The sequence below is a fragment of the Phaeodactylum tricornutum genome, chromosome 27 (genome assembly GCF_000150955.2).
Source record: "Phaeodactylum tricornutum CCAP 1055/1 chromosome 27, whole genome shotgun sequence".
Lineage (NCBI taxonomy): Eukaryota > Bacillariophyta > Bacillariophyceae > Surirellales > Neidiaceae > Phaeodactylum > Phaeodactylum tricornutum.
This window is the reverse complement of record NC_011695.1, coordinates 132,511-157,578: the sequence shown is the minus strand read 5'-3', so window position 1 is coordinate 157,578 and position 25,068 is coordinate 132,511. Positions and strand designations below refer to the sequence as shown.

At 53.5% G+C, this 25,068-nt stretch overlaps 10 protein-coding genes across 10 annotated transcripts; 6 read left to right on the top strand and 4 right to left on the bottom strand.

Moving 5' to 3' along the window:
• Nucleotides 1–157: 157 nt before the first annotated feature.
• Nucleotides 158–2,350, bottom strand: PHATRDRAFT_50135 (predicted protein). The gene is made up of 2 exons (XM_002184940.1): nucleotides 2,064–2,350; nucleotides 158–1,987 (listed from the first exon to the last, which is right to left on the bottom strand). Exons 1-2 carry the CDS (start codon nucleotides 2,241–2,243, stop codon nucleotides 287–289), a joined length of 1,881 nt encoding a protein of 626 aa, XP_002184976.1. The 5' UTR covers nucleotides 2,244–2,350; the 3' UTR covers nucleotides 158–286.
• Nucleotides 2,351–2,674: 324 nt separating this feature from the next.
• PHATRDRAFT_30925 (predicted protein) lies at nucleotides 2,675–5,052 on the top strand. Its single transcript, XM_002185024.1, has 3 exons — nucleotides 2,675–4,026; nucleotides 4,059–4,223; nucleotides 4,449–5,052. Exons 1-3 carry the CDS (start codon nucleotides 2,862–2,864, stop codon nucleotides 4,922–4,924), a joined length of 1,806 nt encoding a protein of 601 aa, XP_002185060.1. The 5' UTR covers nucleotides 2,675–2,861; the 3' UTR covers nucleotides 4,925–5,052.
• Nucleotides 5,053–5,789: 737 nt separating this feature from the next.
• Nucleotides 5,790–8,067, top strand: PHATRDRAFT_50133 (predicted protein). Its single transcript, XM_002185023.1, has one exon. The coding sequence runs from the start codon at nucleotides 5,989–5,991 to the stop codon at nucleotides 7,876–7,878; it is 1,890 nt and encodes a 629-aa protein (XP_002185059.1). The 5' UTR covers nucleotides 5,790–5,988; the 3' UTR covers nucleotides 7,879–8,067.
• A 292-nt stretch (nucleotides 8,068–8,359) lies between these two features.
• On the top strand, nucleotides 8,360–13,003 carry PHATRDRAFT_50132 (predicted protein). The gene is made up of 3 exons (XM_002185022.1): nucleotides 8,360–10,226; nucleotides 10,296–10,855; nucleotides 10,925–13,003. Exons 1-3 carry the CDS (start codon nucleotides 8,399–8,401, stop codon nucleotides 12,968–12,970), a joined length of 4,434 nt encoding a protein of 1,477 aa, XP_002185058.1. The 5' UTR covers nucleotides 8,360–8,398; the 3' UTR covers nucleotides 12,971–13,003.
• A 42-nt stretch (nucleotides 13,004–13,045) lies between these two features.
• Nucleotides 13,046–14,448, bottom strand: PHATRDRAFT_41016 (predicted protein; the record flags this gene model as incomplete). The annotated part of the gene is made up of 2 exons (XM_002184939.1): nucleotides 13,046–13,918; nucleotides 13,939–14,448. 2 exons carry the CDS (start codon nucleotides 14,446–14,448, stop codon nucleotides 13,046–13,048), a joined length of 1,383 nt encoding a protein of 460 aa, XP_002184975.1.
• A 965-nt stretch (nucleotides 14,449–15,413) lies between these two features.
• PHATRDRAFT_50130 (predicted protein) lies at nucleotides 15,414–16,603 on the top strand. Its single transcript, XM_002185021.1, has one exon. It carries the CDS (start codon nucleotides 15,485–15,487, stop codon nucleotides 16,265–16,267), a length of 783 nt encoding a protein of 260 aa, XP_002185057.1. The 5' UTR covers nucleotides 15,414–15,484; the 3' UTR covers nucleotides 16,268–16,603.
• A 552-nt stretch (nucleotides 16,604–17,155) lies between these two features.
• PHATRDRAFT_50129 (predicted protein) lies at nucleotides 17,156–18,379 on the top strand. Its single transcript, XM_002185020.1, has one exon. The coding sequence runs from the start codon at nucleotides 17,469–17,471 to the stop codon at nucleotides 18,303–18,305; it is 837 nt and encodes a 278-aa protein (XP_002185056.1). The 5' UTR covers nucleotides 17,156–17,468; the 3' UTR covers nucleotides 18,306–18,379.
• Nucleotides 18,380–18,622: 243 nt separating this feature from the next.
• PHATRDRAFT_50128 (predicted protein) lies at nucleotides 18,623–19,834 on the bottom strand. Its single transcript, XM_002184938.1, has one exon. The coding sequence runs from the start codon at nucleotides 19,651–19,653 to the stop codon at nucleotides 18,934–18,936; it is 720 nt and encodes a 239-aa protein (XP_002184974.1). The 5' UTR covers nucleotides 19,654–19,834; the 3' UTR covers nucleotides 18,623–18,933.
• A 1,274-nt stretch (nucleotides 19,835–21,108) lies between these two features.
• PHATRDRAFT_50127 (predicted protein) lies at nucleotides 21,109–22,212 on the bottom strand (the record flags this gene model as incomplete). The annotated part of the gene is made up of 1 exon (XM_002184937.1): nucleotides 21,109–22,212. The coding sequence occupies exon 1, from the start codon at nucleotides 21,919–21,921 to the stop codon at nucleotides 21,109–21,111; it is 813 nt and encodes a 270-aa protein (XP_002184973.1). The 5' UTR covers nucleotides 21,922–22,212.
• A 583-nt stretch (nucleotides 22,213–22,795) lies between these two features.
• On the top strand, nucleotides 22,796–24,979 carry PHATRDRAFT_41011 (predicted protein; the record flags this gene model as incomplete). Its single annotated transcript, XM_002185019.1, has 1 exon — nucleotides 22,796–24,979. One exon carries the CDS (start codon nucleotides 22,796–22,798, stop codon nucleotides 24,977–24,979), a length of 2,184 nt encoding a protein of 727 aa, XP_002185055.1.
• Between the last annotated feature and the right edge of the window lie 89 nt (nucleotides 24,980–25,068).

Genomic DNA, 25,068 nt, shown 5'->3' with positions numbered 1-25,068 from the left:
GATAATCCTATCAGAAACGTTTAATCGTTCAAAACTAGACAACTATCGTTTATTTAAAGTGACTTGCTAACAATTCTAATGCTTGCGAACTCGACTAATAATTTTCTTTCACAACCACGACTACTCGGGGCCAAAAAATTCCAGCGATACAGCAATTGTCTGGCAACTTTCATTTACTATGGAGTCGCAAATGCAAACCAGTGTTCCTAAAACCGCATAATCCCAGAATCGCTCGGTAGGAGGACTCTAGAGTTGGCACGTAGGAATTCCGATTTTGTACCGGGATCTATTTATTCTTTCGATTTCCGGCCTTCGATTTTTTAATGGCTCGTTTCTTATCCTTCTTTTTCACCTTGTTCTGACGCTGTTCGCTTTTCGCGTCTTTGACGGCTTTTTTGTTTGCTCGGCGCTCCGTTCTTACAGCTTCCTTCATGGCAGTAAACTCTTCCGGGGTCATAGGAGTCTTGACGAAACCAATTTCTTTGTCCACGGACTCACCCTCGCTATCTACAGAACTGTCATCGTCACATTCGGACATGAACTCGTCTTCCCCACTCTGCCTACTTGGCGATTTGTCGCCTTTCTCGTCCAATACCGCCGAAAAATGCACTCCATTCTTCCCTCCGGCTTTTCGCTCCTCTTCTTGAGGAGATTCCCTCGACGATGCGTTAGTCAGAATGGATTGGACCGACTTTGTCATGAAGTCGTTCCGGCCCAACTTTTTCGCGACCGCTTCGACCACATCGCGATTGCCTGTCAAGGACGCGACGGCTTGCGCGTAGGTGTCTTCCACCTCCCCGGTTGCCAGTTTTTGAATTTCGTGCTCGGCTACTTGGTTGAGGCTCCGCGGCAAAAAGCTGCTCATAAAGACGGCTTCGTCCACGGCCTCTTGCTGTTCTACTTTGCGCTGTCCCTGTTCCGATGTTTCCGCCAACTGCAGTGCGGTTTGGTCCACGTGTTGCATAATGGCGTCGAGACTCGCCAATTCGGCTTGCTCCGTCGCGACGTTCGGCTGGTCACACGGCAAAACCGATGCCGTGACAAACTCAAACAACTGACGGACCGTCATGACGTTGAGTCGTCCGACTTTGCGAAAGTAATCGTTGACGTTGGAGGCGTCCTTGCGCAAGAAATCCAACGCCGAGGGGTGGTCTGTTTCCACGGACTGACTTACGTCAATAACGTAAATTTGGTTTTCGTGCCAGAGGAGGTTGTATTCGGACAGATCGCCGTGTACGAGTTTACACCGTTGGTACAAGTGTCGCATGATGAGTACGCATTGTACGTAGGCTTCCCGGAGGCGCTTGTCGGAAAGCGCGGCGTCCTTGAGCCGAGGGGAGGGCCAACCGCCGACACCGAGGAATTCCATAACGAGTACGTGCGCTTTGAGCAAGATGGGTTCCGGACAGGGAATACCGGCGGCGTATATGCGACGGTAGTTGCGCATCTCTTTTTCTGCCCAGACCTTGACCATTTTTCGCGGATTTGATTTGCAGTAACCCTTGCGCCAGCGATGTTCGCCCGCGACGTACTTATCGCGGTCTTTGAATACGAGAATGCTCGTTTTGTATATTTTAATGGCGTATTCGGTAACGTGCCGGGGTTTTGTGTTGTCGCAATTGTCCTCGTCGGTAGGCGTAGGCGTGGCGTCGTACCGTTGCGGTTGCAGATGATGTTTACCAGCCTTGGCGTAGTAAACGTTAGCTTCCTTGCCGGTGGACAGGCATCCATCGATGGCTTCCAGGAATCCACGGCTGAGTAACTTGAAGAGTATGAGTCGCGTTCGGGGATCGAGTACCTGTTCCGAGGTGGCCCGATCGTCCCTACCCTGTGTCAAGGTACGCTTATGCGTTTCGAGGTGTTCCATCTGCGTAACACGGTTGGATACGGCGTGCGACAGATTCATTTGCTTGGATGATGCGGCGGACGCTTGCGCCACACTCTGTGCCGCAACGGACGTGAGCGGTGCATCGTCCCAATCGTAATACTTCGTCGTCGTCGTAGGTATCATCCTCGTCGTTGCCGTCGTCGTCGTCATCTCGTGCGTACGGCGAGTGGAAAACAGTTTGCAAAGACTCGACGGGTGGTCGGGTGAACGAAGAAACGCATGCCAATTTTGAGGATTGGACGGGCAACGTCGCTGGCTGCCGTTGTGCTTGCATGCGGGCGACAAAGTCTTCTTCGTCACTGTCGGCATCGTCGAACTGTCCCGTTATCACGTTTGCGGCGGCCATTGTCGCCATGACCAGTCCCACTGCCGAAAATAAAATACGTTCACTCCCACACACGGTGTGATGTGATTCGATACCGTGAGGGTGCCGAGGTTTGGCCCTCTGGTGGGTCTATCGATTCCGGAAACACTGGCAGGGCTTTTCAGAGGCCACCGCTTGGTACACACCACAGATTCGATTTGCGCGAAGAATTCCCGGTCGGTTGGTCCGTGAGTGGCCCCTCCCTCTATCCATGATCTCTGTGGATTACGAAGGTCAGACGGAGAGTGTAGTCTAATTTATCAACCCTATTTTTGACTCCAAGCAGGGGATTTTGGAACAAACGAGGATCACTGCGGGCACAGCGGCGCCCAGCAACGCGACAACGACTCTCTGCAACCCCGTATCCGATTGCCTACTTACAGTAACCGTCGACATCCATGTACGGGTAGTTAACTGAAAGTACACACTCATCGAACCGACCGACCCGACCGATTGACTAGGAACGAACGAATCCATCCATCCACGCTACCCGCAACTCGGTATGTTATAATTGCATCGTGTGGGTGTGGGTGAGATAGAGAAGAAATACTACGTCCACGCACCGGCCTTACAGGCAACAACAGGGAACCAACCCATTCCTCTACAATCATGTCCGGTCGCAACGTTACATTCGCGTCCGACGTGAACGGCGAACACGCTTACGAAAATAATGAGAACGTTCACGAAGGAGACGAGGGGGAGGAACAAGTCATTGGAATGGCAGACGACGAAAAAGAACACGACGCTGCACACAATCACGCGAGTGCGGATACCAATTCGATACCCAAACCAGCCTCCACCATGTCCATCTTTTGTCCGAACTGTGGGAGCACTTCCATCGAGCAGCACGACGCCAGCGGTGCGTCGGTGTGTACGGAATGCGGAGTAGTGGTGGAAGAGAACGCGATTGTCAGTGCGGTAGAGTTTGTGGAAGGCGCCGGCGGGGCCAGTTCCATGGTCGGGCAGTTCGTCTCCGCCACGTCCAGCAAGGCCTATACGGGAGGCCCCGGAGGAGGTGGACCGGGGGGAGGTGCCGGAGGCCGCTACGGATTCAGTCGGGACAGTCGAGAAACCACCCTGGCCAACGGACGTCGACGAATACAGGAAGTAGCCTCGCGCTTGCGACTCGGCACACACTTTGTCGACGCCGCCCACCGATTGTTTACCATTGCGGTGGAGCGAAACTTTGTGCAGGGTCGTCGGACCACACACGTCGTCGCCGCGTGTTTGTACATTGCCTGTCGACAAGAAAAATCGCAACACATGCTTATTGATTTCTCCGACGCCCTGCAAGTCAACGTTTATACACTAGGCACCTGCTTTTTGAAATTCCGTCGCTTACTCGGTCTCAAACTAGAAATCATTGATCCAGCCTTGTACATTTACCGTTTTGCCGCACACTTGGATTTGGACGAAAAGGCCAACGCTGTGTCGCTCACAGCCTTGCGTCTCGTCGCGCGCATGAAACGCGACTGGATTGTCGCCGGTCGCCGCCCCGCCGGCATTTGCGCCGCCGCCCTCCTCATCGCCTCCCGTGCGCACGGATTCTCCCGACACCACCAGGATGTTACCCGAATTCTCCGCGTTTGTGGATGGACCGTCACCAACCGCGTCAAGGAGTTCGAACACACGCCCAGTGCGGCGCTCACTTTGGAACAGTTCCAGAAAGTTGATCTCGACGTGGAAGCGGACCCGCCCGTTTTTCGACGCAACAAATTCCGGGAAGCCCGAGCCAAGGCCATTCGCCAAGGCAACGTGGAATTGCTCGAGTCTGGTGCACTCGACGACAAAATCGTGGACGGCAAGAAAGCGGACCGCTGGCGACAACCGGACCCGTGGTCGACGGTGACGGTGACGGCCAACTAGACACGGAGATTGGTGCGGGAGGTAAGATGGGGGCGAAAAAGGTGCAACTGCAGACCTTGTACAAATCCTTGGCCAAGGAATTGTTGCCATCGGATGCGGCCCAGAGTGCTATTGATGCGAAAAGGATGGAGGAGCCGGCCGTGGCCTCGACGCCAATTGAGGACGAGGATGAGAATGACGTTCTGCCCGAGCGGGACAAAACGACCGCGCCGTCATCAACGTCTTTGGTTATTGCCACCACGGACACCGTCCCCGCCGTATGGAAGAAGGCTTATCCACTCGCGCACAACGGCCGGGCCTTGGTGTTACCGGACGAAGCGACGCCGGAAGAACAACGGCCGCCGTCGGCCCCGACGGAAACGCAGTTCAACTTGTCGGAATGGAAGGCGGGCATGCCCGATACCATGGAAGACGAGTTCGCGAACATTTTTCGCGACAACGATGAAGAACGCGAGAAGGAAGTGATCTTCAACAAGATCAACAAGGATTATTTGGTGACGCAAAAGCGGAAAGAATCGGAACGTTTGTCGGTGGAAGCGTCATTGCTGGATCGGGAAAAGACGGACGCGGCGCAGGCTGAATCGTCAGCACGGTATAATACGCGAAAGAAGAAATCGCGCAAGGCGGATGGGAGCATCATGACGACGGAAGAGCAGTTGCTGGCGGCCGTGGCGGCGCGCAAAGTGTCGCGTAAAATCAACTACGACGCGTTGAGTTCGATTTTTGACGAAGACGGGAGTTTTTCTACCGATGTCGTGGACGATACCGGCAATGCGAGTGTCGCTACGGAAGAAGGCTTGTATTAGTCTAGATGCAGTTGTATTGGGTAGCTTGGGGCAAATTCTGTTGTGATTGTTAGTGTTTGTACGTATGCATGCATGCGTGTGGGTGAGTTTTGGGTTGCCAGGAGTGCACTTCAGTATTTCATTTGACAAACTCGAGAGCGGGGGGCAAGGATTTGTCAAGTGTCTAGCTGTAACAGTGTTGTTACTAGTCTTTAACCGTACATCGTGGTGACGTTATAGAATAAGGTGGGGACAGGAATGTGCGTCCCCAGACTACAGTCTCTGCTGTCTCGGCAGCTCCATAGGTAACTGTAAGCTAGAGTAGCACTCGAATACGGGGGAGTCTCCGACACTTGTGGTCGTGTCACCGGTTCTCTTTTTCGAGTCTGTCCACCTCCCCACGCGCCCCGTGCCAATACAGTCATAAGTGTGCGCGGTTCGCTTTGTCAGAGGGCTTCGCACCCCTCAGTGGGTGGCAAGAGGGATTCCGAAGAAGAATGGTAGCTAACCGTAACCTGTAAGTCATAGTAAACCGGTGTACGTCTGTATGCAGTATTCGGGGTGGTTGACTCTTGTCGGGATGGATCCCCATGGAAGATCCGACCCAATCCCATCCGTCATCTGCCTACGGTACTCGCAAACTTACATTCCAGTGAGTGCCGGTAGGTAGTTTGAGAGTACAAAGCGACAAACTGGGATGGCGCGTGTCTGGATATCGGAACGAAAGAGACGGCACGAATACTGCAACGTGGAAAGGTCGGTATGAAGTTGTCACGCGTCTTCGCAAAATGTTAGGCCACGTTTTTCGCAACCGGTACTCCAGTTCCCTTTAGCGAACACCGGAGATCACGATGGAAATGACGAAGAGGCTCACAAAATTTGCCGCCGCCGCCCCACAGTCGCGATATCTACCAACAAGAGATTCGCTCGTCCCCCAATCAGCGCTCCAGTCGTGGTGGTGATTTTGCGGATCCATCATCATTACAGTGTAGGCCAAAACGGTCCAGAATATTATATTTTACACTTTGGTGGAATCCACACCTTATCCCCAGAATCTTTGGTACCCGCATCGTAACAACGAGACCATGATGTCGTTGACGACTCATCTTACGACGAGCTGTTCCTCCTTTACCTTTGAGAACGATGCGGACGCCTTGTTCGCGAACACTACCGGAACACTGTTCACCGTGGGGATCGCGTGGTGCGCAATTGCGGCAACGTACGTCACAATCATTGTAAGGATCTTACGGAGTGATCGTCTTTCGTCCTGGAGGGAACTGTGGAAGGTCCCGGCTTCGTTGCCGCTGTGTATCGCGTCCTTTTCCCACGCCGCGTGTCCCCGACGCCGATCGCGTTGGTTCAAGTGCACCCAACGGGGTCGATCCTCATTGTCCGGGATGGCACTCTGTGAAATGAGCTGTCCACTCCAACGTGCCGCCGCCTTTTACAAACTGCATCTGCCCCCACCGTTGCCCTGGACGTGTCGGCGTAGAGCGAATCGATTGCGTCAAGAACAAGAGCAACAAGCAGCAATAGCAAAGGTACTCCCAGAGCCGTCTCCCTCGGACCAGGATTCCTCCGTTTCCAGTAGGGAGTCTTTGGTGTCCCACACCTCAGTAGAATGCGCGCAAGCCGAAACCTCTACGACAACCCTTACTACAACAACAAGTACAATAACTACAAGCTCCTCCACGTCCCACACAACTCCATCCCCGCGTACGTCCCACCGCCCGCCTTCACGAACCCGCATTCCCGTGAGCTCGCTTTTGGACATGGCGCGCATGCAACAGTGGCAGACCATTGTGGCGGCGGCTCCCCTCCACCGCCGTGACGCGAAACAACGCGACGCTGACGGCCTCTACCCACTCCATTGGGCCTGTTCGGGTGGACCCACCTTGTCAGTCGTACAAACCTTGCTCGATGCCTACCCCTCCGCCGCACGCAAACGAGATACCGAAGGATCCACACCCTTGCACTTTGCCTCGTGTTATTCAGCATCCACCGCCATCCACCAAACACTCCTTGGTGTGTACCCCCAAGCCGCCTCACTCCCGGATCGCTACGGACGTCTCCCTCTCTACCACGCTGTCGAGCACAATGCCGGTAAGGCCGTCTTGGAAGCTCTCGTGCACGTCGACGCCGCTAGTGTTACCCAGCCCTGTCTACCACCCCATCCCTTACACCCGGTGCCACTCGTGAACGGCAACCGTGTGTGGGCCACACGCACACCACTCTTTGTGGCTTGGGCCAACCTGGACCGACCCGCCAAGCTTTCCTTTCGCGGCAAGCGCTGGGACAAGGCACAGTATCTTCTACGCACGGCCTACCAACATCACGGACACCCTGGTACCGGTACCGGGTACAATTTCATACGAGCCGTCATTGCTATGGATTTGTACCTCCCTGAACCTATTCTGGACATGGCCATCCAGGCGCGTCCGGAACTTCTCCGGGAACGGGACGAGACTGGTTCCTACGTTTTGCATCAGGCCGCCGCGACGCTGACGCATTCCCCGCAACGTGCCCGTGATGTCTTGCACTCCGTGTTGGACGCTTTTCCCGCCGCCGCACGCGTCCGGGACAACTACGGCCGATCGCCATTGGCCATCGCCTTGGCGTCCGGGAAAGTCTGGAAGGACAGTGCCGTGCAAGCGCTCTGGCAGGCTGCACCGGAAGCCCTCGCGTGGCGCGATGGGAAGACCGGGTTGCCGCCAGTGCTCGTGGCCGCCACGGCAATGGCGCCCCTCTGGACCGGAACGGAGGAGTCGTCTTTTGCTGCGCTGGGAAACGATCCGTGTGGCTTGCTGACGGGCAAACAACAGGAATTATTGCGGCGTCGGTCGTTGTCGAGTGCGGAAACGAATCGAGCGAAGCACCAGTACGGAACAGGCGATCCCGACGTGGACGCACTCGAAACTGTCTATTCTCTCTTGCAAGCCGACCCCAGCGTCCTCGTCACGGCGACTCGAAGATGAAATGGCGTTGCCGTTTTTCTCCTTTTGTCATTTACCTTTTTTCTTTTTCTCCACACTTTTTATACTCCATAGTATACACACGCGCACGGTCATTCTTGGCAACGGACTTTTCATAGCCCCCAAATTGAAACAGTTGGCGCTCTGGTTAATGGCATTGCCAGTAGCAGTAAAAACGGACTCTACTACCGCAACCACCTGGTCTATCTATACTCTATTGTAATAGTGTGGAAACGGTGATATGGTAGTCTTCTCTCCGACAAATGGATCGTCACACAGCTCGAGAACCCTATATGCAATTCTTGTGTACTACAATTAGGGTTCACAGCCCAGCATGCGGATTGCTCATGAAACGACCGTGACTGGGGAGCCGAAAGAAATGGTCAGTAGTCTCTGTCTTTCCGTTACTGTTAGCAGGCGCTCTCCAAATCTTCAAGAGGCGAGCACTATAGTTTTATTTGAACAACCTACGCAAAGATAAAGGCCGTGTGAGCATTGGAGTATCGCCGCGACGTCGGAAACAATGTCGGGTCGTTCGAGCGCTGCGAGTTCCGCCTCGGCAACGGGACGCGGAGGAGGATCTGCGGGACGGGGTCGCGGCAATACCAAGGGACGCGGCAAGACAGGAGGGCGAGGTCCCAAGCCCAAGGCCAATGCTTCCGTATCGAAGGAAACAGGAGCATCCACTCCGAGCTTACAAACCGACAGCAGCGGCAACGCAAACAAAGCGCTTCCAACGAAGGATCGTGGTGGCTCCGGAAGAGAAAACAGGACGAAACCAAATCCTGTCGGGTCCAAAACGCAGGGGAACCAGAAACGTAACACACCCAATCCACCCACTCTATCGCCCAAGGATCAGCAGCGCCATCAAGAAATAGAAAAACACGCACAGGAAGTGGCTGCCGAAAAAGCGCGGGCTGTAGCGTTGGCTAGAGCCCAAGCTGCGGCAATCAAAGTCCGGGAACAGAAGCAGGCCGATGTGGATCAGAAGGTTCGGGAGGCGCGGGATCTGTTACAGAACGTGATCAATGCCACTCACGCGCATCAAAGGACACGGGCGGACATGGAGCCGGAAACCCTGCAGGCTTTTCGCAAAACGTTTCAGGCCAACAAGAAGAATCTAAAAACAGATTTGAAAAAGTGTACCACCTTTGTGAAAAAGGTCAAGAGCGGTGTCGCGTGGTCTATGAAACCAGAGGATATTGTGAAGGACGTGTCAACGCTCAATTTAAGTCGCTACGTGGAAGAAGTAGCCAACGGGATCTTGGAAAGCTCTACTAAACCCAAGGTGTCTGAGTTGCCAAGCGTGCTGTCCCTTGTCACCACAATGCACCAACGGTACGAAGATTTCTTATCGATGCTGGTACCGGCCTTGTGGAAAGTGGTGAACGCCAAACCAACACCCGCTATGGCGAAGCTCCGACGCTTGTACGTCCGAATCTTGACGGAGTTGGTCCTCAACGGAATCGTGACGGAAACCAAACCTCTGATTGCATGTGTCACCGACGCGAGTGGAGCGAACGCGTCACAAGGAACGAACTGCTCCGTGCAAGACGCCAATCTGATGGTAGCCTTTAGCAAGGCGGCCGGCTTTGAGTTGTTAGATATTGTCCCCACCTCGGTCCATTCCGCGATCAAGCTGATTGGAAATTACAATGAGACGGAAGCCTGTACCCCAGACGGTGCGGATGCTATCTTTCCTTCCCAGGATGTGATAAAGCAAGCCTATCCTGTCGTTGAACAAATTCCGTCGGTTTTGACAGAAAGAGCCGTGGCTGCACAAGTTTCCGAAGTGTTGGTCACCCACTGTCGGGCTGCCTACCATGCCTTGTCCACCAATCTGACACAAACCCACCGTAAACTGCTGCAGTTGGAGAAACGCTGCGAGCAAGACCGCCTCTTGTCGGGGTCCTTGACAGAAGCCCGAGAAAAGGGATTAGTGGATGCCCGTAAACTGCAAGAATCGTTGCAGAAGGCGGTGGATGCTCTGGCGGACGTCTTGGACGAAAGGTTGCCTATTTTGCAGCAGCAAGAAGAAGACGGTGATGCAGACGGTAGTGGTGGACTAGAAGTGTGGACAAAAGGAACTGACGGGGAAGAAGACTTGGGCCCGTTCGACGACGAAGAAATGCGAACTTTTTATTGTGACGTGCCAGATCTGCTCACCACCACTCCACCTGCTTTGCTCGGTCTGGCACCAGAAGCTATAGAGTCGCGGAAATTAGACAACCAAAGAAAATATGGCGCCGAAGGAGAAGTTGTCGACGAAGGTGACGACGGCACCGAATTACCGCTAGGCTCGCAAGAAGAATTCGAAAATGAAGAGGACGAGGAACTGAAGGACGAGGAAGGTACGCTCTATGCTTTTCTCATCCGGTAGTCGGTCCTCGCGTCTGACCTTTGCTGTGTGTTCTTTCTAGACCCAGAGATCGAGGAGCAAAAGGATACACCGCACTATCGCTTAATGGTTCTTCTTGAGGAAGAACTACCAGAATGCCATCGTCGTGAGCAGCTCGACGAGTTAACAGAGAAGTTTTGCACCAACCACGGGTCTAGCAAAAACTCGAGGAAACGTTTGTCTCGAACACTTTTCTTGGTACCTCGCTCTCGGCTGGATCTTTTGCCCTACTACTCACGCATGGCAGCTACCGTTGATCGCGTTTGGACGGATATTGCATCACCTTTGGTGGCGGATTTGGAACATCAATTCCATGGTCAAGCAAAATTCAAAAAAAACCAAAACATCGAATCACGTATGAAAACAGCTCGCTATATCGGGGAGCTAACCAAATTCCGAGTTGCACCTCCCATAGTATTCCTACGATGCCTTAAACGTTGCTTGGAGGACTTTACGGGAAATAATGTGGACGTTACGTGCTGTCTGCTGGAATCATGCGGACGATTTCTCTTCCGTCTCAAGCACACGAGCGGACGTATTGCGACGCTTATGGAAACAATTACTCGCCTGAGTAAAGCCAAGGTAAGACGCGCCAAAAATCATTCCAGAATCTGGCCATCATCATTTTCTAATACTATTGATCATTTTCAGAACCTGGATGAGCGCCATCAGTCTTTGATTCAAGCTGCGTTTTATGCTGTCAAGCCTCCACCGAGCGGTCCCCGGAAGCAGCAAAAGGAATATCCCCCATTGGAAGCGTACGTCAGATATTTGCTAATGGTTCGTTTGGAACCTACAGACACGTCTGTTTCTTTTACCGCGAAGGAGCTCATTCGACTACCGTGGAGCGATCCAGAACAGCAGTGTGGTGCACTTGTTTGTCGCATCATGCTGAAGGCTTGTAGAAAAGGCCGATACCGAACAATATACGCGATTGCGGCCGTGGCGGATCGACTACGACCTCAACGATCAGCTTGTGAAGCCCCGGTTCGACTGGTAGACGCGCTACTCGAGGAACTGCGATGGGCTTTGGAACATCCAGATTTTCGAGATCAACAACGTACAATCACGTATGCTCGTCTTTTAGGGGAACTGTATTGCTCGTCACAAGTAACGGGGCAGCTTGTCATAAACCAACTCTACGATTTCATCAACATCGGTCACGAGATTCCGAATGCTTTGCGAGAAGCGAGTCAAAAGCTGGCGGCATCTCAAGGAGAGGAGAGTGGGGAACAGCTCCCATTATTCACCTCAATGACAGGAGTCTCCCAAACCATTAAGGAGGATGAGGAAATGGAGGATGACAACCTCGATGCCGCCGAACAGGCTCCTGCTCCGCCGACACCGGTGGCAGTTTCGCAGCATTCAAAATACGACCCACGCGTGCCGTCGTTAGAGGATCCCCCAAATGCTTCTTATCGTGTGAAGCTTGTTTGTACGGTGCTTGAAGTAGTCGCGAAGTCTATAATGTCGAGAAGCGTTCTGCCCCGTATGAGAGGTTTTCTGGCAGCTTTTCAGAGATACCTTTTCACAAAGACTACGCTCCCAACAGACGTGGAGTTCTCTTTACTAGATACTTTTGACATCCTTGACTCTCAATGGAAACGTTTTACCAGGACGAGTCGAGACAAAGAACTGGAGGAAGGATCGGAAAGCGGCTTTCCACGATATTCCAGTTGGCTGGATGCACACAATGTGACCGTGGCGTTCGAAGAATCGGACGCACTCCTCGAGCTCCAAAAGCGCAACCATGTTGAAACCTTGGCGGACGAATCGAAAACACTTGGTGATCTTCATGTGAGCATGGATGCACATTCCCTGAATGACGATTCAGCATCGCTGTTGGAAGATGAAGAGGACGATGCTTCCCTATCTGTTAGTGCCAAAGGTAGCGTTGCGGAAGACACGAACGATGATGAAACCGAGTCAGGAGACAGTGATGAAGACTACGAAGGTGTGACCGAAGACGATATCGATAGCGAATCAGGTGGCAATTCCGAAGAAGAAGAAGAAGAGTTTGACGAAGAAGCTTATATGCGTCAGCTGGAAGAGGAAGCCTTTGAACGAGAGCTCCGACGAGTGACCATTGAAGCCTTGGAGAAGGGCAAGAACACTTCGCGCAAGTTGGTTGCTGAAAACATGGTTTCGGGATCACAGACTTTCAAAAAGAAACCAACAGACCTGTCCAAGCCGGTTGGCGCCAGCTCCGCGGTGGCTCCGACCTTTGGACTTGCCGGTACTCCCGGCATCACGTTTCAATTGTTGAAAAAGGGAAACAAAGGAAAAGTAGAGGCGAAAGAAATTGTCGTGCCCTCGGATACGAATTTCGCCAAGGTTGCCTCCAAGCAAGACGACGCCGCGGCTAGGGAACGAAACTTTATCAAGCAACGCGTGTTGCAGTACGAAGCCGACAGTGCCGAAGCGGAATTGTCTGGGGGGAATGTGTATCTCGAACAAGAGAGGTTGCAGGTGATTCGGAATCGGCCTCTTTCTATGGACGATATTGATCGCAACTTTGGAACCAGAGGTGGTAATACGCTTCAATCGGGCAAGGACAAAGGCAGGACGGGTGCGGCTTCCGGTGACCGTCCGGGCACGAGTGTGATATTGGGCCAACGCGGTGGTGGACGAGGAGGCCCGGGTCGAGGCAGAGGCGGTCGCGGAAACACCAGCGGACGAACGCTCTTCCGAGGCTAATAAATATTCTATAAGAAAGTACCCGTGTTGAATACGTCGGCGCTCGTTTTATTCAATCGAGCATGGAGTCTTATTTTAGGGTGTGCATCGGTTGGGATCGCGCGGAAACATGGAGGCTTTACGAACATTGTCGAGGCCGAGGTACAAAAAGACGACGCGCTCCAGACCGATCCCAGCACCCGCGTGGGGACTGACCCCGTGACGAAAGGACTCAATGTAGGATTTGAGACCGTCACCGACTTCAATGCCTTTCTCTTGCAAAATTTTCTCGACCAGATCCGGATCGTGACACCGCTGGGCTCCGGAGCATATTTCTTGTCCCCGAATAAAAATATCGTACGAATTCGAGTATCTGGAATCTTCAGGGTCGGGCATGGTATAGAAAGGCCGAATGGAGGACGGGTACTTATCCAGCATGAAAAAGTCAGTGCCGTACTTTTCCTTGACCACCCTACCTAACGCGAGTTCCATGGCACCGTTCATATCCTGCATACCGTCAGCAATATCGAATCCTTCGTTTTGAAGGATTTCCAGGGCTTCGGGCCAGTGTAACACGCACGGATCTGGCGTAAAAGCGACGGGTTCGGAATCGTACTGTTCCCGAATAATGTTCAATTCCTTCGCCCAACGCGATTCGAGGCCGGTAAAAATATGTTTAAAGAGTTCGTGAACAACCTCCAAGGTTTCCAAGTAGTGGTCGTCAATGGCCATTTCCAGATCGAGTCCGGTAAACTCGCAGAGATGACGGCGGGTATTGGAATTTTCGGCGCGAAAGACGGGTCCAATTTCAAAGACGCGTGGTAGATCGGACGCAATGGCCATTTGTTTGTAGAGCTGTGGTGACTGGGCCAAACAGGCCGTGGTTCCGAAATAGTCCGTGGTAAAGACGCCGGCGCCGCTTTCACTTTCGCCGGCAATTAGCTTGGGTGTGTGTATTTCGCAAAAGCCCTGACTGTAGAGACTTTCACGAAAAGTTGACACACGGCGGACTGTATGCGCATAATGGCGTTGTTGGCCGGCGCGCGCAAATCCATCCAACGGTGATCGAGACGGAGTTCCTGCCCCAAACGGGGAAAGGGACGTTCGGTGTTCTGCGAGGCCTCGACTTCTTGCTCACTACGGGCGGCATCCTCTACCTCAAATGGCAAGATGGCGTCGGCTTTGGAAACGGTGTGGATGCGGTGAATGTTGAGTTCGACGTTTTTGACGGAACACGATTTGACGTCCGCGTCGACCAAGGTCCCTTCGAGATCAACGACACTTTCGGCCGTGAGCGTTTTCAAGTAACGTATCATTTTTTGCGAGGCTTCCGCATCGTCGACATTTTTGAAGTAACATGCCTGTACGGTATCGAATGAGTTTTGTCGCAGTACGAGAAACCACGATTTTCCCTTGCCCCGGATGGACTGTAGTCGTCCCCGCAGCCAGACGCGGTCTCCGGATTGGTACTGGCGACCGAGTTCGGCGACGGGGACCATGGTTCGTCCCGTCCGGGACCGGGACATGATCCGTACCATATCACCCTGTGGTTCGTACCGATCCTGCTCGTTCACGTCCAGATACACTACCTCGGCCACCCGATCGGTGGCTTGTTGAGCGAGTCGCTCGGCCTCCTGCCGTTCCTTTTTCTCCGCCTTGGCCCGTTCCTTTTCGGCTCTGTGTGAGTGTGAGTGTGTGAGTAAGTGAGCATGTATATGTGTACCACCAAACAGTACGTGTACTGGTACGTATACGTGTGCGCGAGTCCACGTACTTGCGTGCTTCACGAGCGGCTTGTACGGCGGCTTTGGCTTGATCCGTTGCGGGCGTCGGTTCGGTCGTCATCCATCGCATCGTGGTGGAAGAAGGAGAGGTCCAACGGGTTACCACACCGTCACTCGATATCACCCGCATCGGGCCTGTTGGACGAAATCGCGGCGCCCAGGCCGACACGATCGTACGCCACATGAAGCCGAGTGCGGCAACCAAAATCGCGATGGATCTCGGACCCATTCGGCTACGGTTGGTAGCGGACACTGTCTTTCTGGTGAACGCCGTCAGTGTGGATGGTGTAACAGACAAGGGAGAGAATGCAATCGATCTCGAAGCGTCGCACGTGATGAAGAGACTACGGTGTGACGGATGCGGGTTAATACAACTCCTGGTACTATTCTCGTATCATCATGGTAGTGTAGGAGGGAGTATCGGACTGTGACGTGACAGGAACGTTGGATATCGAGAATCCACATCATGCGATAGACGGACGGACGATGGAACGGACAAGTCTCGGACTGTGAAAACGGACCACGGAAGGACCGTGTCTCGGTACGGGACAACGAACGGACGTGTCAATACCAGTTCCGCAAACACACCGAACGACTCTTGCAACCAACACCGTTCCCCAGAACTCGAGCCAGACGACCGTGCCAGTTAGCTAGTTCTAATACCACTAGAGCAACACCCATTTCCATTTCCAATTGTCACTGTACGTGTGTACGTGGACGTGGACGTGTGTGTGTGTATATATATATTGGCATGGCGAGCAATCTTCCGTACCGGCAGGTGGCTAACGTGAGTCGTCGTACGTGGGATGCGGAAACGTACGAGCGCAAGGCCCGGGCCCGGGAGTCGCAGACGGCGGAGGCGGTGCACGCCCCGCTTCCGGACACCGACGCCGCGCCCGAGTTTGTCCCCGCCGACGCCGGACGCGCGGGTCCGGAAGGATCTTCCCACGCCTTTCTCCAAGCCCGTCGAGCACGTGTCGAACATATTGACGCACGGATTGGGACGACGGAACTCGTGGCGCCGGATGCCGCGGCGCGTTCCTCCGTCGGGGGGAACGCCGGATCCATACGGGACGGTGTCACCTCCACCGGTGTAGGATGGCACTGTAAGGTTTGTGACTGCTTTTTGAAAGATTCCCATACTTACTTGGATCACATTAATGGACGCAAGCATCAGCGAAATTTGGGATTTTCTATGCGCGTGGAACGGTCCACCAAGGATCAGCTACGCGATCGACTGCAGGCGCTTACCAAACAAAAGGAAGCCGCCGCGGAACCGCTGCTTGCTACCGACTTTGACGAACTTGTGAAACAAAAGGATGAACAAGTGCAGCGTCGTAAAGAAGAACGCCAGCGGAAGCGACAACAGCGGAAACAGAAACTACCGCAAGCTCCGCCGGAACCCGAACCCGAAGTTGGCAACGGAGACGAACACAATGTAGAAAATGAAGAGGTAGAAGAAGAAGGAATTGATCCAGCCCTAGCGGCAATGATGGGATTCGGTGGTTTTGGTGGTGGAAACAAGACACGCTGACCATGTGTGTCACCCGACGATTGTCACCGGGATGGACTGTGAGGTCCTTTTAGAGGTCGCACGCGGTCCGTGTCCAGGGCGGCTTGTGCATCCACCGATCATACGCGACCAGTGTGAGATTTTGGCCCGTGTAACTATGAACTGGCTCACGTTTGGTGGCAGCCAGCTGTAGAAGAATCTTCCTCTTTACCGTTTGATTGTGTCATCCGTGGTCACAACCAAAATTATGCGAAATTTCAGCCAGGCACCTACGAACTACCTAGCTACCGGAGAGGGGAACAGTAAACGCATGTTGTACGCTTTTTTAAAAACCTAGGGTTTTACGTTTTTGTCTTCATGCGAGTGGCCGATTTATTTTGCAAGGGCCAATACTGGTAGCAGGAAAGAATATTGCCCACTTTTCCTAACAATTCCATCCTTTGCTGTTTTCAAAAATAATTGCATTCGATGTTGACACCACTCGAAGTGCGCTTCTCATTGACACTGAAGCGATGTCACGATAAAAACATACTCGACTGTGTGATTGTTTTGGTACCAGAGATACGTACCGGTTGGTTTCCTGGTGGGTTGGACGGCATACAGGTGTGTATGACTGTGAGTTTGGTGACAACCAGTGTCAAAGAAAGCCAATTCTTTGTGTTTTCTCGGTTGGCGCGAAGTCAACGGTTTTGTAAGTGACAGGTGTCTCTTCCATGTCTTCAACAATATTCCGAGTTGGCTTCGGAACTAAGTATCCTTGCCTATTGAGACAATTCAGTACCGATACGTTAAGCGCATACGCCGGGCTCTCCAGTACCCTTTTCATCGCCAAGTTCCAAATTAAAAGCCACCGTTGCGAAAAATCAAAAATACAATAAACAGAGCATACCTTTTCTTTTCTCCTTGCATCGTTGTCAGAAGGCTTCATTCCGAGTGCGTTACGGCTCCAACTACTTCCTTGAAGAACCAGTTTCAACTTAATTCAGTGTCACTCATTGTTTTGCATCGCTCACGTCCAGCTCTTTCGTTTATTCGATTCGGTGGCTCATCCGTCTCTTGGTTACAGGTGCGCCGACCCGCCAAATTCACATCAACTCGTGCCATTTCGCTGCGCCCTTCTTCCCTCCAAGCCGAGAAGAGATTGGAAAAGCTGTCTTTTCCTTGACAACAGTAAAAGTCGTTTGCGCGGGAAGGCTGCTCCGCTACACTACAACTATCTAGCATGCATCACTTTCGATCACAAAAGTCGACCAATCCGGCCCTCACATCGAATCACAAAATGAAATCGAACACTGCCGACATTTTCTTTGTCAGCACACCTCAGGTAGCTGCCGTCATTCGACCGAATAAATCAATGCCCGATACCGGGGCTCAGGACGGAGACGACGATGATCTCCGAAAAGTCAAGCGTACCGCGTCCGGTGGTCTTTTCTTTCGACGCAAACGGTCGGCGGAAGAACAAGAGGCAATCAGCAAAGTCCGTGCCCGAGAGCTTGCGGCTTTCTACGAACTAAGCGATCACAAAGAAACATCGCTAAAGAAGCAAGCCAACACGGCAAAAAGCGCCACTACGATACCGAAAATCAGCAACGTCTTGAGCGCCAAGCAGGCGGTATTCGTCTACGCCGAAAAGCAAAAAGCATCGTCCCGGCTATCGTCCAAACAGACATCGATCGAGGGCGATTCGGAACGACGCATCGAGCTGCCGGACGAGTCTGTGACACGCAATATATTTCGTAGCAAACATTCCGAAACGACAAAGACTCCGGGCTCGAGCAAGACCTGCCAGAAGAAAGCCGTGGCCACGATATCTCTCGGCAAAAAACGTTATTCGTCATCGTCGACGGAAAAGCTGGTCGAAAACGTGTCGATCAAGAACGCCTGGTTCTCCAAACTTTCTCTATCGGAGGAGGTAGCGGAAGACATCGAGATCGATCCTACCCTGTCGCCTTCGTCCTCAAGATACTCGGTGGCCGAGACCGAAGCCGAGACGCCGAGTCCCCGTGCCTTGAAGGCCGCGAATGGACAGGTCTACGAGAAGGTGTTCAACTTCTGTTGAAAAGGCCGCCGGCGAAGCAACGTTCATATTAAATACCCAGCTCGGACACTTGTGATAGGCTTTACCGCCGTCTCATAAGGTGGCTTTTAATTAGCATGGGGTGCCAGCATGTTTTTATTCTTTTTTTCATTGTCATACTGCACTAGAGAGAGAGAAAGGGAATCTCTTTTTGTGCGCTATCGTGTAGAAAAGCAGGGTAGCAACACAAATATCTTTTGGCGCTCCGCCGAGCGTAGAGAATGTTCTGCGCGGGGCGATCTACTACGCATATGATGGATGGTGTTGTCATCAACATTGGCAGAATAAAGTCTCGTGCTAGTACAGAAAGGTGATACTATGTAGTGCGTTGGTAATGTAAGTTTGTGTATTTCTCATTGTTTGTGTATACCCTACCTCATCAGAAGGTTTCAATCAACAGCAATGTAAAAACAGAAGATTGGTGCTTCGGCCTGCGCGGTGCCATGGGTGCGAGGCCGTTAGATACGCTTGTGTTCCCGAAGGAAAGCGTGACGGACACGGTACCCACAGTCCGCCACAGCCACAAGTTCCGATCGACATAGAATTCCGAGCACGGCGTCCCTCTTTCATCCACAAGTGTGGAATGAAAGGGAGCTCCCTCTTTGCTCACTCAGGGTGTCTTGTGGTTGGATCCCAGTTTGCGCCAGAATGCTACCAAGGGACTACGTTTGGAGGTACGGCCGGGTGGCGGGGGTACTGCCGGAGTGAAGATCTTCCGTGGCGGCCAAGGACCGTTGCGACCCATTTCGTGATACACAAAGGCCACTACGCGATCATCTTCATCATCGGCTTCGTCTTCGCTGCTGCTGCTGACGTTCTGCTCCGAGTACTGATCGTCTTCATCTCGATCGTCGTCGTTGTGCTTCAGGAATGCCTCGGAGGTGTTAGGATTGTCTGCTTTCGACAACGGCTGCTCATCACAACTACTGTCTGCGTCTTCACTGTCTCCGGACATCCAGCAAGAATCCATGGGGAGTGTCCGGTCCGTCAACTGTCGGTTTCCGAAGGAATACTGTCGTTCCCGTACCTTGCGTTGACTACCCCGCTTCTGGGTTCTCCCGGTATCCGCATTCGGACTATTCTGGGAGTGACCCCGTTCCAGAGTAGGGCGCCGACCAGGAGTGCGGGCGTGCACGGGGTCGGCACCGGAAGACTGGGCCTCAAAGTGTACTTCGTCGATGCGGTGCCAAAAGGTGTGGAGCTTGTTGGACGTTCCGGCGGATGGCGTGCTGGTGCTCCGGGCTTCGTGTCCGGCTTTGCCCCCGTTGAGGGCCCGGACCGGACGGCTTGCCGAACTCTGACGACGACGGCGGAGACGACTAGTAGGCATGATCTGACGCTGAAGTGTGAGTCTACGTGTTGTTGTGAGAGTCGTCTCCTGTACGGTAGGTAGGTGCGTGGGCAACTAGTTCGATAGATAGATAGATAGATAAGAAGGATTCTAGGGAGGTAGGTAGTATGACTGATAGGTAGGTAGGCAAATAAGATGAGCAACGGCTACAATACTTGCGCAATGCAAAATTATGTGATGAATTCTTTTGTGGTCCTCTACGAGCTAGCTGGTAGAAGTAGTAATAGTATTTGCAACGTCCCGTGTTCGTGGGTTGACTTTTTTGGCACTAGTGCACTGCGGGAAGCGTGGGGGCTCGAATGGCTTTTTCTCCGTCAGGGAAGGCGAACACACCTCGAGAGGGAACCCAAAGAGATTTTCGGCACTTTGGACGCAGTCGTCGTCCAGTGACCGAAACTTCCCAGTCCGATATGGAGAGAAATCGTGCAAGTTCGGGAACCTCACTCACAGTCCTAATTCGCAACCGTCGGGTAACCTATAAGTACTGCGAAACGATTCGTTGACCAACGGTTATGAAAAGGGATTGATAGAATTGACTTATCAAAGACACATGTCCTCACGACAATGCATTCCCTCTAAACCCGGATTTGGCGATCGTACGATGGTTCTTTGCATAAGTCAACCGTGGGATCATTTGCGGGCGCTGTGGCTCCCGAAACTGCACCGCAACCGCCCCTTCACCGGTACCGATCGTGAGTGGCTAGCTAGTGAGCGTTGGGGGAATCCCGTCGATACTATGTCGGGGAATAGACTCGTCGCGTCGGGACGATGAAATCGATCCAACCGTCCGTGCAACTCCTTTTTACGGTGCGCTCTATATAGGACTCTGGTTGGTCTAACTCCTCGAGTGGTGGTCGTTACTAGCTATGATGGTAATCGCTGTCAATCAATACGCTTCTGTTACTTCTTGTAGGCTAGAAAGAAGGAGAATTAACCGTAAGGTGTTGGCTATCTAGTTATCAAGTTAGTTAATTAGTTCATATGGGTTTACTATGATTTCGCGACGCCTACCATTGACAGACGTTTGACATTAGGGCAACTGTAAGAGTCGTGACACTGGTCAACTTCGATCGAACTCCTAGACATTGGTACGGGACGAAATTGTGGCGCACACGACCCCCAACAACACGCGCCCGCGAAGCTTGGTATCCCGTATCCACCACGACTAAGCTCTTCCAGTTCACTGTAAGTTTGACCAAGCTAATGTAAGAGTTAAGGCGTTATTCCTAGGGTACCACAAAATGCAAAAGGTGGGGAAGGTGTAGTATACGTCAAGTCACGTCACATCACGTCGACACGGATGTAAAGTGTCGCCTACGGAAATCAAAAGGCGTGAAAAAGAGAAATTGCGAGTGGTACAGGTGACAGTGAGCAACGTAAACGCAAGCGCACGGCCGCGCGTGTGGGTGTTTGGTAATCCCATCATCAGTTGGCTCAGGTCTGGAGAACGACCTTACTGCCGCTGGACAACTTATTCCTGCGTAGCGATGCAAAGATACCCCGCTTCTTGGAGGGTGCGGCGACCACGGTACGCGTGCGGGTCGAAGGCACCACCGGTGCGGCAACGACGGCAACTTGTTGGGACGTGACGAGACTAACGACACTGTCATCATCGTCTTCACTGTGTTCGTAGTCGCTAACTTGATCTTTTTCGTGCGGAGCCTGTACTTCTGTCACGTGTACGTCGTGTGTTGCTTCCACGTTTGTGTGTTCTTCGGCCACGGGCGATGGGATAGTGATTGATTCCGTTTTAGCATCGTTCCGGTGCGCCCTCGTTTCTTCAATCTGCTGCAATTCTTCCCGCGTGACGGGCGCCCAAAAACTCCCGGGATCGTTCATGATGGTCTGTGCCTGGCGTTCATTCGGCAGCAGACGTTCACTGGAATACTGTCGGACGACGAGTTGTCGCGGTGGCGCACCCCGTCCGTCACTGGAATACTGTCGCGAGCGGTTCGAGCGCGAGCCCGTGACGGCCTTGACTTGCAGTTTCTTGTCGGTCGCGCTGTCACTCCGTCCCAGCATGCGCTGTCCCAACGTGGCGGTCTTTTCGCGGACATGCACCGGATTGGCTCCGGCGGGTTGTGCTTCGAACTGTGCTTCGTCCAATCGGTTCCAGAAGGTGTTGAGGGAAGCCCGCGACGCGCCGTGGCTTTCGTGTCCGGCCTTGCCGCCGTTGCGGGCGATGCGGACACGGCCGCCGCCGCTGTTGTTGCTGTTTTGACGACGGCGTTGTCCGGGAAAGGGCATAATGGCGTGTGTGTCGTTGTTTTTTGTGTGTGTTATTCTAGTTGCTGCTGTAGTTGCTGCTGTCGTTGCGTGTTATGTCCGGTACGAACGATAGTCTCTATCCTACTGCACTGTCCAGAGTTCCCTATTCTATTTTCGACTGACTATCTCGGTCCTCGAGAATGACGAGACGAGACGAACTTGATGGAATGGGATCGAATTGAATCCCAATCGCTCGAGTAGCAAATCAATCACTGTCACTAGGTTGGTCCGTCCGATGGTCTGTGATCTAAATGATCTGTAACTACCTACCTACCTACCTACCTACCTATATACCATGCAGTCAGCAGAACGGCGAGGCAACCAGCATTCGACAGAGACCGCGGTCAATCGTGTCAGTGCGCATCCGCAAGTGGTCACGTGCTCACTTACGGGGGACACGTGGTGGTAGTAGAGTAGGAACTGGCACTAACCTTTCGCCGAATTTCCGTCTCGCCCCGATATGATTCGTGGACATGCAGTGTCTGACGGATGTTTTGGTTCCACGTGACACCTGATTGTGACTTTGATTCGAACCAATCCAATGATTGCACCACGTACAAATGACCAAGCCAGTTGGGAGTCCTCCTAGTCTCCTTCTTATCTGTCCGTCCGTCCATTGGAAAACAGACAAACAACCTGACTTGGTAGGCATGTATGTATGTATGTATTTTTGTACGGCAGTCGAAAAGGAAGAACCCACCGCAGCCCCAAACCGACAATGGCATCGATCGATCCACCGACCGTGATTGATTGATTTGATCCGTAGAGGAACAACGGATGGATAGTATCAACTCCCCCGCAACAACAACAACAACAACAACAACAACAACAACAACAGCAGCAACAACGCAGCATGCCGAAAGTCCTGGACGAAGATCAGCTGCGGCGCAAGCAAGACTTGGAACGTCGTCGGATCGTGCGTCGGCAGGCCAAGACCGCCGAACAACGGGAACGTGCTGCACGCCACGACGGCGGTTCCCGGACCGACCCGCATCGTCACGTCACGGGAGAGTCCGTATCCTCCGACGGAGCCCATCCACAATCCCCGCTCGAGCGTTTGCCCCAAGATGCCCTGCAAGTTGTCTGTTATCACTTGGCCGCCGCCGACCTCGGACGTCTCCTTCTCTGCAGTACGCACTTTAGTGACATACTGGCCGATGCGAGACTCAGTTACGTACTCGCACGCTTGTACCGGCCTAACTCGGCCGTGTCCGGTACCGTGGGGTACACGGACCTGTGTCGATCGGAAACCGCCGCCCGGAAACTCCTGGAACAGTCCTACGGCGGCGGCGATACCGGACAACTCCTCGTTCGCCGGAAACTTTCCAAAGCCGCCAAAGCAGCCGGACAAGTCCCCGTTCCCTACGAATTCGTTTCGTACGCGCGTTTCCTCGAACAAGCCGTCAGCGGATACGCCACCCTCGATACCGGCCACGCCGCCGAACCGATACGCTTGCCACGATCCGTGCAAGGCCGATTCGCTTCCGTCTCGCCGGAACATTCCCTCTGTCGAGTCGGGGGCGACGGACAGTTCTGCGGAGCCGGAGGCTCCGGAGTCGCCGCGTGGGGCGTCGGACGGCGGGGACAGCTGGGACACGGAAAAAGACGCGACGAACGACTCCCGCGACGGCTCCGTGGAGGAATCGGTTACGCCGTGCGGATTGTCCAAGTATCCGCCGGTGGAGGTCTCGTGCGTGTCGCCCACTCGCTACTCTTGACCAGTACCGGGAGAGTCCTCTCCTTTGGAACCGGACAGTACGGAGCCTTGGGACACGGATATTCCGCAGCCAAACAACTACCCGACGTCATGCGTCCGCAGTACGTCGAAGGCTTGGCACACGTCCGGGTGTGCTGCGTCGCCGCCGGAGAATTGCACTCCGCCGTGGTTACTAGTGACGGAGACGTTTACACCTGGGGAGACGGCTTTTGTGGGCAATTGGGACACGCTGACAAACGTCCGCAACTGGCTCCGCGCCAAGTCACGGCCGGGGGATTGGAAGACGAAGTCGTCGCTTCGATTAGTTGCGGCAGTCGACACACCCTGGCCGTAACGGAAGACGGTGAAGTCTTTAGTTGGGGATTGGGACACTTTGGAGTCTTGGGACGCTCCTTCACCCCCTTTGATTACGACGCCGATGCGGCCGTGGTCAATTTCACCGTGGAAGAGACCCTCCCGGTGGACGGAGCCGTGCCAATTCCTGTAGCAAGGATTCCGGACAACGTCGCTCCGGCGGTGGACTCATTCCCACCACGCGACGCCGCGGCACCCGCACTACTCGAAGGCCGCAACTTTGCGGCCGAACTCATGGCTCATTTGGATCTCATTGCCAATCTGTCGCTCGACGATTCCAGTGATCAGTGTATACCCAAAGTGATCGAGTCGCTGCAGGGCATTCCCATGGTCGGCGCCAGCGCGGGTCACCGCCATTCCCTGTTACTTTCGCAAGAGGGCGCACTCTATTCGTGCGGGGCCGGCAGTGGCGGTTGTCTCGGACACGGTGACACGCAATCCCAAATGCACCCCGTCCGGATTACCGCTTTCGACGAACCGGAAGAGGACGGGAGCGAGCGCACACGGATACTGCAAATGAGTGCCGGTGTCGACATTAGCATGGCCGTCTCGACCAGAGGCTCGGTGTACGGCTGGGGCAAGACCGACGGCGGCCGCATTGGACTAGGCATGGCCCGGAATCAAGTCACCCTTCCGCGGCGTGTCAGTGTCTACCGGGAAGAGGACGGATCACCGGTACTAGCGGTCGATGTGGAATGCGGCTACGTCCACTCGATTGTGGTGGGGTTGGACGGGACCATCCACATGTGTGGCGGAGTCGGGGTGGAAGGCGAAGCCGACGGACAAGAACAGAATGAGGAATCCAAGTCGGCGACGGTGGGCAAGGCTCGGGCCGTGCCCGACTTTAACGTATGGCATCGTCTCCCCGAGCCCAAGGAACACGCTCCGAAGGAACGGTGGAAGAAATTCGGCAAGTACGAAGTCAAAGGCCGGAGACAAATGCTGGAGCAAACGGCGGATTCGTAGGTATTGTTATTCCACGAGGCACGTGCGTACACTCTCTAGTTCGGAATCTCGGCCAGCGGAATAAATAAGTCAAACACTACAAATTGTCA